The 19,538-nt window shown below is 35.9% G+C and overlaps 1 protein-coding gene across 2 annotated transcripts in view; it reads left to right on the top strand.

The window, feature by feature from the left end:
• Positions 1 to 19,538, top strand: part of RANBP9 (RAN binding protein 9) — a 39,985-nt gene that overhangs the window by 11,045 nt on the left and 9,402 nt on the right. For both annotated transcript variants that reach the window (XM_027676072.1, XM_027676071.1), the window contains 6 exons: positions 9,413 to 9,465; positions 11,240 to 11,407; positions 14,480 to 14,502; positions 16,433 to 16,617; positions 17,389 to 17,501; positions 18,820 to 18,928. In XM_027676072.1, the coding sequence (XP_027531873.1) occupies positions 9,417 to 9,465; positions 11,240 to 11,407; positions 14,480 to 14,502; positions 16,433 to 16,617; positions 17,389 to 17,501; positions 18,820 to 18,928 (647 nt within the window). In that variant the 5' untranslated portion in view covers positions 9,413 to 9,416. The remainder of the gene's footprint in view (positions 1 to 9,412; positions 9,466 to 11,239; positions 11,408 to 14,479; positions 14,503 to 16,432; positions 16,618 to 17,388; positions 17,502 to 18,819; positions 18,929 to 19,538) is intronic.

Raw genomic sequence — 19,538 nt, 5'->3', positions numbered from 1 at the left:
AGCTGTGGGAGTACTACAGCTGTATCTTATAGTAGTATTTAAAATAAATCCTAGACTAGCTGGGACAACCCAGATATCTATCTGCAAGCTGAAGTACAGCTTCCAACTTTCATAGATGTCAATTGATACTTTAGTAGTGTTTATTTGGTGTTCCCTTTGGTAGTAGCCTTTACTACTTATATTTTTTTTTTTAATAAACTCAACTAAAAGTATTTAGTCCATGTACTACTATATAATATGTATAAGTCTAACAGCATTCGTGCTTGTGTTCTCTACTTAGCATGACTTGCCCTAAATCATCAAAAACCTTTACTAAAAACCTACTCCAGGAGATTTATTTTTTGTGCTACTGTAGCACTTGATGGTGTTGCTCCTGGAATCTGATCTTGCATATCTCAGAGTTGCAGGGCAATCACAAAAATTCTTCTTCTCTAAAGAAGCACAGCACTTTTTAGCTTAGGGCATGGATATGGCATGGCTTCCAGTATGGCTTGTTGTGGCAGTCTGTGAGCGAGAACAGCACTGGTTTTGTCATGCTAATGACCTAGATCATTAAAGTCTTTAATGTATTTGGGGGAGGTAACTGTCTTGAAGGTGCATAACATGTTAATTTTACAAAGTTCATGACCAGCTTTTTAGGGCGTTATGAACACAGTGAAGAAGGTGTGAAAATAATTTTACTAGAAATAAGAACTGGGTATGGAGGTTGGTGCTGCAGAGCAGATGAAGAGTGAAGTTGCTTTTTGATACCTCAGTGTGGTGTGATAGGGTCAGGCAGCAACTGATGGTAATAGATGAGAAAAAGGAAAGTGAGCATTAAGGTCAATAAAAGTAATAAGGTTGAAATATCATTCAAACAGAAACTGTCTTGGTATTTGTACAGTGTTTGGCACAAGGAGTCCTAAGTTCTACTACAGCTGTATTACACGTATGTGAAATAATTGTTTTTAAATCCTTGTTAAAAGTGCTAACAAATTGTCATGTTGCTTCTTAAATATTTTCTGTTGGTCTTTATTTCTTCAGTTTTCTTTCTTAATTTCATGTTGTCCTTTGTAGTCTAAGAGCCTCTATTTATTTGTGTTCTCCTTTTAAACTCTTTTGCTTTGTTTTGTTTGGTGTCACATGGAACATTGTGGACAGTGATGTGAGCAAGTGGAGATGGTAACAGGAGATGAGTAATGGGTGTAAGTATGGGGAACAGTACCAAGGTGTTGATTAGAAAGTATGGTAGGAAGGAGACTATTAACTGCAGTAGATTATATCTGCATCTCTATTGAAATGTCCAGTTAATTTAAAAATAAATAAACACATATATGTGTCAAAAATTCTGGCATAGATGAGGCACCTAAGAGATTTAGTTTTAAATTAAACCATTTTAACCCCTTACTGCAGCCCTCGTTTGTAATTGATCAATCATAGAACCAGAAGTAACGTGTAGTTTTTATTCTGTAATTTCTTAATACAATACTCAAGGGAGTGAGGTATGCACATTGTTGCCTTTTGCATAGAACTCTAGTTTCATCTAAATTTCTAGAATAGGATCTTAGTTAAAGCAATCTGCACTGGCAGTCTAGGAATGGGACTGAACAAGGGTGTGCTAAGTCCTGTGGACCTATTCTTGTGATCTGGAGATGTAAGCCTTAGTCTGTATAACACTGTACTGTTCCCTCACTTTCCAAAAAAATTGAATAGCCATTTTCTTAGCTAGGTAAGTATATCCAAATGAGACTTTTTCCAGTCTTTCTCTCAGATCTTGGTTTGTTTTCTCATGCTGCTTTTTACTGAGTTCACTTGTACTAGTCTTTTACGTATTTTGGTCATCTGTCTTATGTAAAGCAGTAATGCATCTGCCTTACAGACTCTCAATTAATATTTTATTTTAGCTACCAGTTAGTGTTTCCCTCTTTTACACAACTAAAGATACTTGTGTGATTCCATCATAGTTCATGTAAACAGAAGTCCAGAAACTTTCTGCTGTTGCTGCTGGTGTCCTTCTTTAATGGTGGAGTCTCATCTATAATCTCTCTCAGTTGAGAATCTGTGAGCTTTGTTGTAAGCTTAGGTCGCAGTGTTTGGCATTTCATACTGGCCACGAGCATACTCTGGTTCTGCTTTCCAAGGGGCAGTCTCAAGGGTATCCACTGGCCTACCTGGCTTTCAGAAGCAAACTACCTTTCATTATTTTATGTTATAAACAGCTTATGTGTGTATGACTTACTGAGCGATCATCCATTTCTACATGGATTGTAGAAATTCATGTCTTAGGCTTGTTGGTTTTGTAATTAACATCTTAATTTCCAGTCAGGGCAGTGTTTCTGTAGTGTTTGCAATTCTTACTGTAAACTGTAGTTTGAAGACTGTAGTGATTTCACCACAAGATGAAGCAGTCTCTGAACGCACATTGAGTTCATGTCCCTTTTCCCAATTTGTGACTGTGTCAGCTTCATGGTAAACTTGATTGGGTAACCCATACTGTAAAAGTTGACCTCAAGAATGAGTTAGTTTTCATCCAGATTCATTCCCCAGCATGGCTGTTTGTATCACTTCATAAGTAGCTATGGCAGCAAAAGAGAGGGGCAGAAATAAGTATCTGGGCCCAGGAGGATGGGAATGCTCCTTTGGTCATGGTACTAGCTTATGCCCACTTAATTTTAGTTTAAATACAGCTTTTTGGCTTTTTAAGTCTTTCACCAGAAGAGACTTGTTGTCTGTTTCTTTTCCAAGGAAAATGAACTTGTGGGGAAAATGCTTTAATCCTCAGTGTCTTGAATTTCTGTTCATTCTTATTCATTGATTTGTAAAAACAATCACTAAGAATGGGCAAATGATAGTAATGCCATTTCCTTCTAAACAGTCTTCAGTGCTTTGAGAACAGCTGAGGAAGATATATGCTTAAAATGCAAAATCATAGAATCATAGAACGGGTTCTTTGGGTTAAAGATTATCTCCTTCCAATCCCCCTGCCATGAGACACCTTCCACCGGACCAGGTTGCTCAAAACCCCACCGAACCTGTCCTTGAACATCCACACTTTCTTTTAAAAGAAGAATGAAAACAAGAATTGGAAGTGGTAAGCCATATAGAAGAAACAATGAAAGCTAAGTTTAGAAAGGCTGTATTCTTTTAGCAGATAGCACGCTTCTGCAAGCATGGTTGTTTAGTCTGTGGTGTGGTGGTACTGATGCAGATCTTCACGGGCATGCTATATAGTGCATGTGCAAGTTCTGCTGAATGTTCTGCACCAAAATGTTAGTACAGCAACTCATGCAAGTAATCAGTGTGTTTTTGGTAAAACAGTGTTAATAAGGCTTTAGACACCTGTTATGGTGTGTCTGGTTTTTAACATTGGATGTACAAGCATGGCATCTGTTACTTTGGCAGTATCTTGTAGTATGTGTTGTGTATGTGCTGAAGTGGGTGGAGAAGTAAGAGGAAAAACTATCCAGAACAAAAATACCATGAGAATTAAGTTTGAGTTTTTATGATACCTATACCTATGGTTTCACCTGGGCTGTTTTGGCATGTTTTAGTGATGTTTGTGAAATAAAAGTGCTTGGTTGTCTTCTAGAGCATGTATGCATAGCTCTTTAGGCAGAATCCGTACTTTTTCATGGCAAATTGTTTCTGTTACAGTAAGTTGGCTTCTCCTTTAGCATCTAGTATATCCATTTTCTTGTTCACAACAAAAGCATAAACCAATAAACAAAATACAGAACATAGTCGGTTGCTGGTTGGTTTGTGTTTGTTTTGTACACTGATAATGTAATATGAAAAGTTTGTGCAATCTCAAGACCCATTTTTATGGCTTTGATATGTCCTCAGCAGTTATTTGTTACAAGAACAGGCTTTTGTTAAGAGTGTGCAAACTTCACTCAGTCTCTATTTACATATGAGTAGGTCTTGCTGCATTGTTAGCAGTGTACTTGTATATAGAGTAGAATCTGGTAACATCTGAAGTATCTTTCATTAGTGTCTTCATTTGAATTTTAGCAGCTGCAAGAAGAGATTGGGTCATGAATCAGCAAGTGTATCTTTTCTTAAACTGTAGCAGTAATTATTTCTTTATCTGACTGCACGAGACCAGACATTTGACAAGAATGAACAGCAACTAAATGTGTAAGAGGATTATTTGAGGTTTGTATTTAACTGATCAGAAATATTGGAACTGTAGCAGGAGTTTTATTTCTTTATTGGTGTTTACTAGAAATTAAGATTTCTAATTTAAAAAGAAAGACAACAGAATATATTTAATTTCTTGGTCCCTGCTTCTTGCAAAGTCTTTTATGTTATTTCTTTCTTTTGAAGTTCATTCACATAGTGTATAGATGATAACTTTAGTGTCGCCCATGTTTACATTATATTAGTTTCTATGCAGCTATTCTTTTCTGACAGTATGATCCCCAAAAAGGCTTTACTGCTAGGGAGAAGTGTCACAGGATGAAATGGTGCAACCTCAGAAAGTGAGAGGGTTGTCAATAAATAAGAATCTTTCTAGGAACGTTATAGGAATCATGAGCAAAACATTACGGGAGTAGCAGTTTTGAGCACTATGCAAGATGACTGCCTGATTTATTTTTGGTTTTCCCTCTCTATGAAGAACTGCATCAATCTGAAACCTGGGTTTATCATGTTCACAATACTTTTTCCGTGGAAATATTCCTTAAAATTAAACTTGTTTTCAATTTGAAATGACTCAAACTGTCCATGGCATATTTTGAAACATTTAAATAGGGAAAAAATTAACATCTCATTTTTTGTTGTGATTGTGCGGACAATAAGGATCTTGTATTGGCATATTTCTACAAAATTTTAATGGAGAGTAACTATATTAAAGATGAAAAGTGGGAACCTTTTTAGTGTGCTGTGTTTCTGACCTTATGGAGTCAGTGAAGACAGTGTAGAAATCTATAAGAGAACATTATTCAAGCCTTTTATGTCTTTGCAAGTCACTTGCGAAGGCCCTATAGAAGATCACTGAGTCTTATTCTTACAGACATTGCCGTTTTTACTAGTTGTACTCTTCTCTGAGAAACAAACTTGATGGTAAGACAAACTGCACCTATTGTATACCCAACTTTTTTTTTTTCAGAGTGCTAATTCTACTTTTCCTAATGGTTGATGCATTCAAAACAGTAGGATGTTTTCAGTTGTCCTGTTTATGGATGTAGATATCTCTTAGTGCTTGGGCTTAGGTTCCTTGCAGATATGTTGATAACTTAGGTTTTAACACTGTATGATTAAAGTTGCTTTCTTTAAATGTATAGCATGTAGGGGGTAAGATACCATGTTGATTACTTACTTTCTTCAACACCAAAAGAGTTTATTTTTTAAAGCATCATGTAGCAGTTCCCCAGGTCTTCAGTTGAATATATAGGCACAATGAAAGACAGAAGGAATTTGACTCTTTGCAAATATCAGGTTACTAATGAAATCTTGGTAGTAGGGAGGCTTTTATGTTTTTTCATTATGTAAATTTATGCTCAGTTATTTTACTTGAGTTTTTAAATACAACACAGAATATTTGTTGTGGTTTTTTTTTTTAACTAGAGAAGTGGCTATTTAATACTTAAATTTATCTTTAGCCACTAGTAAGCTTTCTGAGGTACCTGTGATTTGGTATAGTGTTTGAGATTCTGTATTCCTCTTTATGGAATGGGCAAGATAGGATGTAATTAACTTGAATTCTGATTATTATCGACTTTCATATCAAAAGGTCTTCCTTATACCTTCAACACAGTGGCTGAAAGTTCTAGTGGAACAGTTATAAATAAAAATCAGAGTTGTGTATCTTTTATATGAACTACTGAGGTTTTTAATATCTCTTTTATCTTTTAGCAGTCTGCAGTTCTATACCATCTCTTACTGCTATTTTTTCCTTCTGTTGGGCTCTATTTTCTTTTACTTCTCACATTTAGTCTATTCCAAGTAGAAACTTTAGGCTCCAGCAAAAATGTGAGTTTTTGACTAGAGTAGTAGTATTCTAAAAATTTCTGTATTATTTTTTGTTGAATGTAATCTAGAAGATTACAATGGTAATCTATATCTTAATTGAACTGGAACAAAAATAAATACGATTTGAAATGAAAAATCAAGACTCTCTAAGATGCACTTGCTTTCTTGGTCCTTAATACCAATTTGGCTGCACTTTAAATTGGTTTCCAGCTATAGTCTCTTATTTCAGTCTCTCATGGGTTGATTTCATGTGTTCCATGAGTGGTTGTTTGTAATTTTTGGAGCTCCTGTAAGACTTGAACACTTTAATGAGTTGATGAGTAGCAACCAGTAGGACTGAAATTGCTCAGAGAGAGGGACTACATAATAAAATGGGTCCCAGGCCACTTAGTTTGGTTTGCCAGGGTAAATGATCCTCCCACTGCAGCAGCCAGGGATGTTTGTGCGTGGGGAACTGAGGTGGAGGGATAGGCCTCAGGTACTGAGGGAAGCAGTAAGGGAAGCGGCATGACAACCACTATTATTCACCCTCACTGATCTCCCAAACCACTCTGTGTAATGTCTATTTTTGGAAGGTGCTACAGGATGGACTAAGTGTGCTGCTTCCGGGTGTTGACACCTCCATTTCCAAAGGACAACTCTTATGGCCTGACATAGTCTGAGTGGACCTGTTCTTTCTGTCTGTAGCAATCTCCTGGACCAACCCTATTCATGTGACAGGACGGCAAGAAATGCATCGTGACCTGACTGGGAACATTCTGGGTCTGCATTGCACTTGGGCTGCTTGTTGTGCTGCCCTGCACTTTTATCTTAGACTAAGTGAGGAAAACTTTAATGCATAGCTCTGCCACCATTATTCTCCTGATTCTGAGATGTGTGAAAGGTGAACCCTAAACAGCAAGTGGGAGGACGATTTGTGTAATTCCTCCCACTGAAGCAATGACTCTGGACCTCTCCTGTGTCTTCAAAAAACAAACAAAAAGATCTTTTTAAGCCTGTGAAGGTTATAGGTGAGAGGAAGAGGAAAGAAAGTTACGTGTAGTGGTTTGGCATACATACAACTCCTGTTGCTAAATTTTAGAGCATTTAAAGCCCATCTGTCATGGTACTGTTTTCCCCCTTAATTTATAGTGTACTAATGTAGTTGAACATGAGGTTAGCTATCCATCAACTGTAACAAATAATAAATTAAGTTAATTGATGAGTCTTTAATTTCACTCATTTCCAAACTATAAATTGTAGGTATTCCTTTTGCCTTGTGAAACATGTCTATAGTAAATGTATTAATTATTTGACATGTTTTAATCTAACTTAATACTGAGTTTCTATTATTAGCAATTGTCCTTGATGAAATGGTGTCAACATTGCAAGTAGATGTAAGTGAATCCCAGAGAAAAATATATACTGTTGAATTCATCTTCTTACTGAGATGATGTCAGTGCCTAGTGCCTTCTGGTCATTGCCTGTGGGTGAAGAATCCTTGTTCCCAGCTGTATTAAATACAGTGGGTCTGTGTTTACAACTGTTACTGAATTAAAAAGGAGGCTTGGAAGTTAGGATATCTAAGGGAGAGAAAAAACAGGTGGTACCAAAATGTTGCCTAGGAAATGATGTTCTATTTAGCATTTTACATTTTTGTGTAACCTTAATCTTGTTTCTGTAAGACTACTGAAACAAAACTTTGATTGGGATGAAGGATGTTTTAATATGACTTGTGCTGAAAGGCATTTTGCAGTTCAGGGAGTCCTTTTAAGTTATCTGAAGTTATTTTTAAAAATAAATGTCCTTTCTTTAATAAGGTCGCCTGAACAGGAGAGTGTGTAACAAGAGATTTTCAGTCTTTGCATGAGTATCCTTCATGCATTGAACTCCGGACTATAGTTACAACAATTCTGCTTTTATTATTTAAGACAAAATCAAGGATTTTCCACTTGTTGCTTTCATTTATAATTGTTTTGTTGAATCTGCTGCTGCAGTGGAGCCTCAGTAATATAATTAGCAATGCAGCAAAGACTAATCCTTTTGTTTATTGCCCTTTGCTTCAGTTCTTCAGTATCTCTAAATGTAATATCTGCTATATATGGTTCTGAGGTTCCATTTCATGATGGTGTATTGGAGGGAGAGGAAGATGGTACTATACATTAGAAATTACCAGAGTAGGGCTTTTTTATCAAACACAGAAGCAGGTAATGGAATTGTTGAAGTGGTTCATAGAAAAAGCAGAAAGCCTAGTACACAATTAAGCATATCATTTCTGAGATTTCCTGCTCAATTTCCATTCTATCTGAAAAGTATTTAAAATAGCTGATTAACCTGTACTTCTAAGTGGAATAGTTGCTTAAAAAGTTGCATTTTACGAGATGGGAATACAGAGGTCATGTTTGTTGACTTAAACTATTCTCAAATTGCCATGGGTTTTGTTTTCTTACAGTTTATTATTTCATGACAAATTTATGTCGCTAATGTGAACTATTGTCGAAATGCTTTGAATGTTTTGATAACTAGGGCATGTGAGGTGATTTTCAGATGCTTTCTTTAGTTGATTGGGAGGGCTAGTTTATTATGAGCAATGAGGGAATGGTGAAAGCCTAGCTTCTCATTTTGCTGTTTCTCTTTTTGTTTTCCTGTTGTCTTGGTCATGACATTAGTTTTGCTTAAGGAACAAGCAAATTTGATTTTGCTAACTTCTAGTAGTGTGTTTGGGGGGGAGGAAATTCTTCATTTCAACTTTTCAGTATTTGCTACTAAATTGTTAACAATTGTACTGGACACCAACTTCATTAAAACCATCTTTTGTAAAGCTGACTTTTGGACTTTATTGACCTAGCAATGACTTGTTTAGACTTCAGATTACTGGTTAGTGTAGTAGAAATATTTTCCCCTCTTTGGTTTGCCATCAGTTTGCCAACATCTAAGTAACATTAAATTTCAAAAGATAGCATTCTACTCTGCAGTACAGGCCTTTAATGTTTTAGTGTGATCTTGTCATCAGTGCTGTGCAAGGATGCATTTTGCTGCTGAAAGAATGCACAGTTTTGCATGTATTTAATAAAATTACTCCTTCCAGATTGTCTGCAAAACATCATTTAGGTATGTTGAAGATGATGAGATTGGTATGTGTATTGCTTTACCCCTACTTTCAAAATAAGGCATGGCCTTTGTCTTTCTTTGTTGATGCTTTAAATATTATGGCTAATACCAGTATTCTCCATCGATAACCCAGGATGCGGAAAAGAGAAGAAAGTTGTGCTTACCTCCTGCATAGACAGAATCTGTCTGTATTAAACCATATATGCTAGGAATTTCTTTTCACCTCCCTTGCTGTTATGCCACTATTAAATGACCTCTCAGCAGTTTAACTGGTGTATGATTAGTCAGCACAGTGTTTCTGGGCAATGTCCCACATACATATGTATTTTTGTAAGAGACAGACACATTTCTTTTGTTCTTTCATTTTTAGTTACATGGGAATTGGGCTTTCGGCACAGGGTGTGAACATGAACAGACTACCAGGTATGTTTCAGTTACTTACATCTGTTAACTATGTTTTTTAAAAATATACTTCACCTTGATGGGAAGGTTTTAGTAAGCAACAGAGTGTAGCATGACATCTCTGTGTGGTATCTGTTATTGTAGTTATGTAACACTTGCAACTAGAAAGTTTAACTTTTACTGTACATTTGCTCCTGTACTACTTCCCAACTCTTAGTGTTATTTATAACATTATGCAGATACTTTTTAGCAAACAAATACATATAAAATTTTTTGTCATGTTTCCAGATAAAAACGAAGCTATAGATTTCCATGCTCTACAAACTGAGTTTCTAGCTATAAAGATGAGCTACTGTGATAAAAACTTGTTGACAAGCATGGAGTGAGCTCTTCTACTGACAGTTTCTGTATAGTTACCTTTCCAACCTTATGTGAGGGTGTGTAGCCTAGTTTTCAGTTTTGGCTGTTCCATAAACCTGCATGGTCAGGGACAGTCTTGTTAATAATTGTTTGCAGTATCTCTGTAACACTTACAGAAGTTTTGTGTGTGTGTACGTGTTGCCTTTTTTTTAAAGAGATCCTTAAATGTGTAAAAAATACCCACCCTAAAACAAAAACCAACAAACTTTTTTGAAATTGTCAAAGTATAAAATTATGTTGAATTGACCTTAGAGTATCTGCATTGCATTATAACTTTTTAACCCAACTGTTCTCAAAAAGCTTCTTACAGTTATAGCAGTCTCAGTTACACTGTGTGCCCAGCTAAGGGTGATGGATTATTAGTGGGTGGCATTGTTTATTTTGAGTATGATTTAGGATGCATTGCAAATAATTAAAGATAGTACTAATCAAAGTAACTACAATAATTTGGGATCTTTAATTTACTGAGAGATGCTTAATGTCGTACTAGCTGAAGCTACTGATTATACAGATTAAGGGTCTAAGTGTGGAAAATACTTTCAAATTAACCTGTTAGGCAGCAACTTGACAGAAAAAGCTCAGTATTGAATTGCAGAGAGTGTAGACAGGTATTTTTAAATGATCACAGACTAAAATTGCTTGCTGTGAATTTCATTGAATACTGTAATAGTCTGAAGCTTCTTAGAGGTTCTGCAGCTTCTTCACCAACAAAATCAGCGCCGTATTTGCATACATAATGATTTGCTCCTGGCTGTGACTTTGACCTGTATTGATAATCTTTTTCCTTTTCACTTAATTTATTTTAATTTTTAGGGGCAGCAAAGATAGTGGCACTTTAGTCTGGATGTTCTGCTATTATGCAGAGGCTGCTTGCTACTGAATAGTCATTGAGAATGATCAGGAGTAGAAATGTGCTTCCCCCGAGACGCATGTTTGGGGTTTAGCCAGGAAGAATCTGATTATGACATATGGTAGCAATAGTTTTGCAAAATGAAAGGGAGAACAAGAGAATCTTCACTGCTTTGCTGGGACATGTCAGATCTGTATATAGCTTTTCAAATTTCAGCATTGTAGCTGATTATATTTTTGGTGTTGGTAATTTTGTACATTCATTTAAAGAGAAAAATGTGTTATCTGAATTTGCATTATCTGTTATGTACTACAAACAGAATTACTTGTTCGGCCATTTTGATAAAAGAAGTTGTCATTTTTTAGAATTATACAGATTTCTTAGATAAGAAATCTTAGAAAGTAGGAAGCTGAGCATATTAATTAACCATATGAACCTGGTTAGACTATACCAGCTTTGCGTAGTCTTTGATTTATTAACTATAATAAAGGAAGCGAATAAATTGCAAATGCTTTTGTTCTCTAGGTTGGGATAAACATTCATATGGTTACCATGGAGATGATGGACATTCATTCTGTTCCTCTGGAACTGGACAACCCTACGGCCCAACGTTTACTACGGGCGATGTCATTGGTTGTTGTGTCAACCTTATCAATAACACCTGCTTCTACACAAAGAACGGACACAGCTTGGGTATGGAGAAACGTTACCATTAATGATAACAGTATGTCTTCAAGTCTGTAAATATGAAACTCTTTTCATGCCAGGAGCACTGTTTGAGTTGTTCTTTTGATAGTTTGATCATCAATGAAGTAATTAAAGAATTGGGAAGAATAATTTCTTGTGTGCCACTAACATTCCTTGTGCGTTTGGGAGGATTTATTCATATAACATCTCATTCTACAGGATCTGCATTAATGAACTCCACTACTAAATCTACAAATAATGCTTGATGTTTATAAGGTAATAGATAGTAAGGGAGGTGGAATTAGCTAAAATTAATTTCTGCTGTATGGGGGGACACCTAGCCTTCACTAAAACCTTATATTGGATGGGTGTTATTTTGAGCAGGTGTTGGAGAACAGTGTCTTTTGGATTCCCTGTCTGGAGTCATTCATAGTTGGGCTAAAGCCATAAATTATACAAGTTGTGCTAAAATTAAGTCCAATAAATTCTTGTGGTAAATTGTAGTATTAAGCAACACTGCAAGATAATTTTGAGTTTAGAGATATCAGGAGTGGGTAGAGTTAAAAATTTTGATGGAATATCTATTTCAGTTCCTTAATGCAATTTAATGAGCAAAGATACAATGTAAAATTAAAAAGAAAACCATTGACTTCCTGCATTTAGGGGGAAAAAAGGGGGGGCTTGGGAAGAAATCTTGAAATTGTGCTGAGCAGAACAGGAATTTCGAAGGGATAAAGCCCAAAGAAGAATAAGATTTTTGTCATGGGTAAAAATGTGATAAGGAAAAGAGAGGGTAGCTTGAAATGAAATAAGAAGCTTTGAGATAGGTATTCTTGAAGTTGCTGTTCTATTTTCTCACACTGGCAAACATGACGAAGGTTTGGAAAGTAGTAAGGGAAAGGACACAGTTTAAATTATTTTCCTAGTCTATCTGAACAAGACTGTCAGTTTGTTTGCCCTGAGCAAACACATCTGACTTTGAAGTTTTCCTGCCCCTACTCAGAGCAGGGCTTAGGTTGTCTTCTGAGGTCAGTTCCAAGTAATCACTTCTGGGATTCTATTTTATCATGATTTAATGTTCCTTCTAAATTGAATGAATCTGTATACCTGGACTCACTATCTTGACACCTAGGGCAGTAGGTGACACCTGGGGCACTTGAACCATGCACTGTGGAGTTGTTTCATTTGGCCCTGTTGCAGGGTATGTCCAAGTGAAAGATAATGGGCTTGTGTTTGCCTTAATCTTTAGCTGGGTTAAACAGAGAAAGGTCATCTTACTTATTCCCTTTTTGAAACTAGCAACAATGTGCCTGCAGGTAGGTTGGATCATGTGATCAACTAAAGAGACACTAGTTTTCGTGACTACCCTTATGGTCACATTCATGAAAGAGCTAAAAGGGAAGAGCAGAACCCTCTTTTTCAGTGACAGACTTAAAGCAGACTGGATTAGGCCAACTGTGAAACAACACTGCAAGTGATTACAATCTGTTTTTAAAGGAGAACAGAATGGCATAGGTGAGGAGAGGCTAATAAAATGTCATCTGTCATAGACAGAGTCTGACAAACATTTCATGGATTCCAGAAGGCAAACTGACAGCTTTTCTGCTGTTGTGGGCTTTGCTGGCTTGAATTTCTGACAGAGGAAAATTGATTCTGTGTTGAGTGGAAAAAGAAATCAGAAATTTTGGCTGTCTTGCAAAGTTGTTGCTGCTGCTAGTTGTGCAGAATTCTTATATGATCGTGACTTGGAGGACATTTATGTTTTTTCTCTGGGCCGCAGATGCGCTCTGAAGTATAGACCTTGGCCTAGGATTTGATGTTACAAAAAGGGCTAAGCAATTTTCATGCAAGTTTGAAATCCTGGGTTGAAAAAAAAAAGCCACAAAACCAACCCCCCCCCCAAGCCCCCAATACCTGCATATCACTCAGTTGTCATTTATCTGTCATGCCTACAGCCATGGCTATTTTGGAAAAGAACGGGTTGGATGTTAAAATGTGCCAAACAGAGAAAGTAGTAATAGCTTAGGAAAAGTTAGGGTGAGAACAGGTAATAAATAAAAAGATAGCTTTGAGATGTGATGGAAGGAAAGAGATTGATTCTGTATGTCAGCCTTTTGTCTCAAAGATGTGAGTAAGGAATCCAGATGCTCCTGAGATTTGAAATCTTGGTGAAGAATGGAGATTGAAAACAGGGGTGGAATTTAGGACAAAAGATTAAAAGCTTTGTTTTCATCCTAAATTTGAAAAGGCAGTGATACAAAATAAATAAGAGTTTGAAGGGATAAGTGGATTGGAATAATTATGCATTTGTAAAAAAAAAATAATAAATTAAGAAATATTTGCAACAATAAAAGAAATTATGAAATACTGTTATTTGGCTGTCAGAAGGCGATTCCCAATATTTATTTTTTAACTGAAAGCTTCCCAGCCCCCAAAATTGCCTGAAATTCCTGAGGTGTACAGAGGTCAGATGTTTCTCTAATCCTGAGACAGCAAAATCACTCCCTTGGTTTTACGGGTAGATGGATGCTTGTAATTATGTAACAACATATTAAGCTCTTCTGTTTGAAAACAAAAACATGCTGGCATGGATTAGAGTGGAACGTTTACCAGGCTGATTTGGAGTATTGTAGGCATGTGCTGCTTGTGTAATGATCTTGAGTACTTACGAAGAGCAGTGATAGCAATCAAGAAGAGACACCATTAAATTTTGATGTTGCAGCATCAAGACATGCAAGTGAAGAAGTATCTTCAGATATTCTTACTTTTCTTCTTATGTTTAATATGTAGCTAGAATTTTCATACTTTCTAATCTGCATATGTGTATGATGTTTTTTAATTCTTATGCCCTATTTTGGAAAAATTAGGGGCAGATTGAGTATTTTTGAATGACAATTTCTTTTTGCCAAATACTGCCCTTTATTACTTAAAAAAATGAGTGGTACCTAAGCATCATGGATTTCACCATACTTAACTTATTTCTGAGATGATTTGGGTGAGTTTTCTGAACATATAATAAGAAAATGAGGCTAAAATCCAGACACATGGAAATTAATCTTAATTTTCTCTTCGTTACAGGCATCGCTTTCACAGATTTACCGGTAAGATAAGTGCATTTTCAAACAGTTTTCCTTTGTACCATAAAGAGATGTTTCAGATCAAACTGGCATTTACCTTATGCTTCTCGGAAATACAATGATAGTTTTCTTAACCAGTTTAATATCAGATATTTCTCTTCATCACTTCAGTGATGATTTGTTAATTGAAGCAGAAAGTTTTTTTTGTTTTCCACCAATCCTTTACGAGGGGTTTTCCTTTTCAGGTTTTTAACAAGCAGTTCTAATGGAAGTTTTAGGAGAAAATAGTACATACAACTAGTTATTACATACTTTGACACGTTCAAGCCTTACATGCAAAGTCAAAGCTATATTAAACACCAACACAGTGCATGGCTGTTTGAGACGTAGTCACTGTAATTCATGCTTGATGCCTGATTTGATTGCTTCACAAAATCAGACATAGCAAATTAGTTTTTTTAAAGAAAGCTGCATATATCTGAAGTCTTGTAGCTTTTGAGTCAATTAAATTGTGCTTTCCTTGAAATTGGTATGTGTTCCCTATGCTACTGGTACAGGCACAATACTGCTCTTACTTTTTTTTTTTTTCATTCACTTCATTTCTGTTTTAATCTGGTTAAGGTGCAATGTGTGATGCATATACATCTGGCCAGCTACTCCATTTGCTGTGGCCTTGGGAAGCAAGGACAAATATTAAAGAAAAATGAAGTCAGTAACCCAAGGAACCTCTTAGTCCTGCCACAAGGTTGAATGTTTTGTGCAGGAAGCCACTGCCACTATCCTGGATCTTTGGGATGCTAGCAGGGCTCCTTGCTGCCATATGGTGCCAACCCAGCAAAAGTGACACTACAATCTGAAGTATGAAGCTGGACCCCTCCTCATTAGAATTGATTGTTTTCCTCTCATTAAAAGATTTCAGATTTCTGCTTTGTTGATTAGACTAGACTAGGTAACACTATGAGCAATGTTTATTAAAAAAAGAGAGGTGTATGTGTGAAAATAGAGGCAAGGTTGGCTTGGGCATGGTTTTCTTTCATTTCACCTGCATGTTGATAGCTTCTTACTGCTAGCTTTAATTTGTTTAGCATATAGCTTTGTAGGTCAGCATACCATTATACTGTTCCACCATTGTCTGCAGTATAAATATGATGTAGGTGTATTTATAAATAACTTTAAAAAAAAATTTAAAAAATCCCCCACAAAAAACTCTAACAACAAAACCCCATTCACCCAATTGATTGCATTGCCACTGCTGAGATATTCATTACATTTAAGTAAAATTACCTTAATCCCAACAGGCAGATTTTACTTTTCTCATATTTGGCGTATTTCAAATTTGGATGGGGACCTAATCTCTAAGCAGAAAATGAAACTGAGACAACAATAAATCCTTTGAAGTCTCTTTCTAGATACAAGTCCAGGAATTCATGAGAACTTCAATGCACTGTTACAGTTCTTTTTAGGCACTACACTTGGACTTTGAGGCTATTGAGTCTTCTATCCTGTCAGTTCTTACCACTAAAATTCAGCAATGTTTTAACTATTTCACCCCAAAAGGAAAATGATCCACTTTGTAAGTTTAATTTTTGTTCTCTTTTTAAAAGAAAAAAACTGGTCTTTAAAAATCATCAAAAAATTGTTATTTAATATTTTGTAAAATTGAAACCAAATTTGTAAACTTTAGCACAGTTTAAAATCTGAATTTTCTGACTAGAACGATCAGTCTTTCTTCTTTCAAACTAAAAAATATTATGATCACTGGGAATAAAATTAATCAGTCATTGTATTGCTGTGTTGGCAGAAGCTGCTTTTACTGCTGGACAGATGGTCCAGAGGTATTTTGTTATTCACACTACTAGTAGTGGTGGGGGTATTATTACAGAGATGAAAAAAACCCCAAAAAGTGGGGAATTCAGAATAAGAGGAAAAAAACTAACTAAAAATTTTTTTGCAGCCAAACTTGTACCCTACAGTAGGGCTTCAAACACCAGGAGAGGTTGTGGATGCTAATTTTGGACAACACCCATTTGTATTTGATATTGAAGACTACATGCGAGAATGGAGAACCAAAATTCAAGCACAAATTGACAGATTTCCAATAGGAGATCGGGAAGGAGAGTGGCAAACAATGATTCAGAAGTAAGACTTTGAATATTGTTCATTTAAAAAACAAGTTACTTGCATGATTTCAGAGACCTTTAAACATTCCGTCTATTGTCTTGTGGGAAAAATGATAGATAGTATTAAAAACTAATACAAATAGTTTTGTTAACAGGTTTGATAACAGTGTAAAATGGAGCATGAATAGATTTTGTGGAAGAGTTGTCTGTGTCGTTAATTTGGAATTTATAACTGTGAGTGTAAGGCTTCTATTCTGATATGACCTATCTAATGTGGATTAGGGAGTTTAGAAAAGTTGCTGTGGTTATATTGGGCAGTTTTAATGCTCTGGGCTCTGGAAGTTTCCCTTTGTGTTCTCAGGCTTTTGCATGCCAGGTTAAGTTGTGCCTAATTATGTTTCTTGGAAAAAATGGGCGTTGTGACTTTGCATCTTTTTATTTTTTCAGTGTAAACAAAAACTTATTGTGAAGAAATTTCACTTCAGTGTATCTAATGAGCAAAAAAAAAAAACTTAACAATTAATATTTGAATTGACCCTACTTTTGGGTGATGAATAATTTTTATTAAAATTCATCATAATAAAGTTATACATTGATTTTTCTGTACAATTTTGAAGAAGATACTGGTTCTTAAGTGAATTACTTTTGTCTGACTTGCACAGAAATCTCTGAATTTCAAGTAGAATTCTTTAATTAAGTCACTTTTTTCAGAGAAGATTTTTTTACGTTCATAAGTTCTTGGTTTCTTACCTGTATGTAATGAGTATTTCTGGATTTTGTTTATTTTTAGAATGGTATCATCTTACTTAGTTCACCATGGATACTGTGCAACAGCAGAGGCATTCGCCAGATCCACAGACCAGACTGTGCTAGAAGAATTAGCTTCCATTAAGAATAGACAAAGTAAGGCTGGAAAGCATGTTGCATCCCTTTTTTCCTCGCTTAAATATTACATGAAGCTTTCTCATAAGCACCATTGTAGAATTTCCTTGCAGCACTACTCCATAGTACAGGTTTTTGCTGTCATATAAAGTTACACGAGTATGAACAGCTGGTTACACAAAATTTGTTCAGTAACGCTTTGGAACGTGTTTGATGTAGCAGAATGTGGTAAAGTTCCTTGTTGTCTTTTTCTCTTGAATGAAAAATGTGATCTATCTTAAACAAATGTGTGTAATGTCTCTAAATGAGTGTTTGTGAGAGCTAACCGTCAGTCGCAAACAGGAGTATAATACTCAATCTTGACAAACATTTAGATTTTTATCTTAACTGTGAAAAGAGATTGAGTTTAGAGAATGCTTTATTAGTTAAACTTGAGTTTTCCCGTTTACAGATGTAAGGGGGAAGAGGACAAGGAGAACTAACAGCAGTTCAGTTCTAACTTGCCATGGCAGGGCTGTTGGGCAGCCTGATTAAACAGTGCCTTCCTCATCCATTTAAATCTCTCCTCTATGAACATAAGCAGTTGTGTTACTGCATGACATACCACATGGGGAAACTGCTCTGGTTGAAAAATATCCCATTTGTTGGGCTGTTTTTCATTTGGATGAGTTTCTCTGTCAGTGGATAGAACAGTGAGACTGTTTGCAACTTGTGCCAAGTTACAACCACAGAAGCATCAACTAAAGCAGGGACTGTTGTGAAAAGCTTTACTCAACTGTAACCTGACTGGAAGTGTGTGTTGTAGGTGAGAGAGACTAAATTTTTTTCTCAGTCAAAACTGAACCTGTGGGAGTGGGATGCAATTTGGATGTTTTTGAGTGACGATAGTTTGGTATGTGCTTATTTATAAAGTTGTGAAAATGAGAAGTAAATTACAGAGAGTGTCTGCAGTCTTATTCTAGCTCTAAATGCACAATCTGACTACAAAGCAGTTAGATGCTGGCAATAAATATACTGAGTTCTCATTTAGATATATGTAGGTGGAGTGCAGTTCTTAAATTTTCCTGTTGAACGTTTTAAGGAAGCATGATCTTTCTTTACACTATTTTTTTCTAAGAGAAAAAAAATCTTGTTGATTGATGGTTGCAGTGTCTTTTAATCATTAATGTACGTATATTAATCCATAAACTGTCCATTTAACTGATGTTGGTTTTGGTGAACAGAAATTCAGAAATTGGTTTTGGCAGGATGAATGGAGAACCCATTGAAACAACATAACAGCTGTATCCAAGTTTACTAGAAAAAAATCCTAATCTCTTATTTGTTTTTTGGTGAACAGGAATTCAGAAATTGGTTTTAGCAGGAAGAATGGGAGAAGCCATTGAAACAACACAACAGTTGTATCCAAGTTTACTAGAAAGAAATCCTAATCTCTTATTTGCATTAAAGTGAGTCTTCAAATTATACAGATGTGTGTTTATAGATGGCACAGTACCTTCTGAGACAAGACAGTTACGCATTTAAAGCTTTCACAGAAATTTAAACAAAGTTAAGCAGCGCTTTTTAGAAAATGTGTATATTTCACTTTTTTATGCTCTTCTTATTTGCTACATGTTTAACTAGGTTTTGTCATCAAACTCCTGGTTTGCAGCATAATTCACATCTCCCTGTAGACTTGTTCTATAGAACTAAGTTTTGTAGTTTTTAAAATCAATTTTAATTCATTTGGGTGTCAAGTAAAACTTAAAATGAAAACTGATACAGTATCACATTCAAGAAGATTAAGAATCCTGTTGGCATAAATTAGTCTGTTCCTCCAAAGGGGTGACTGACTTTAAAGATCAGTTTAAATGAGGTGTTTCATTCCATGTCACTTTACTAGAAACCTCTGGCTAAAACTGTGGAAATTCCATAATCCCAAAGAGTTCTCTTGGCTTCCCAGGCACACAATAGTTACCTTCATTCTGGCATTTTTACTTGCCAGCTGGGCTGTTCCTCCAGAATTTTGTATCACATTGCAGTGTTTGAATTTCGAAAAAATCTGTTATCTCCTGTAAG

This window comes from Neopelma chrysocephalum, unplaced genomic scaffold, assembly GCF_003984885.1.
Source record: "Neopelma chrysocephalum unplaced genomic scaffold, ASM398488v2 Primary Assembly neopelma1_26, whole genome shotgun sequence".
NCBI lineage: Eukaryota > Metazoa > Chordata > Aves > Passeriformes > Pipridae > Neopelma > Neopelma chrysocephalum.
The sequence above is the reverse complement of the archived record's forward strand: the minus strand, read 5'-3'. Positions and strand labels throughout refer to the sequence as shown.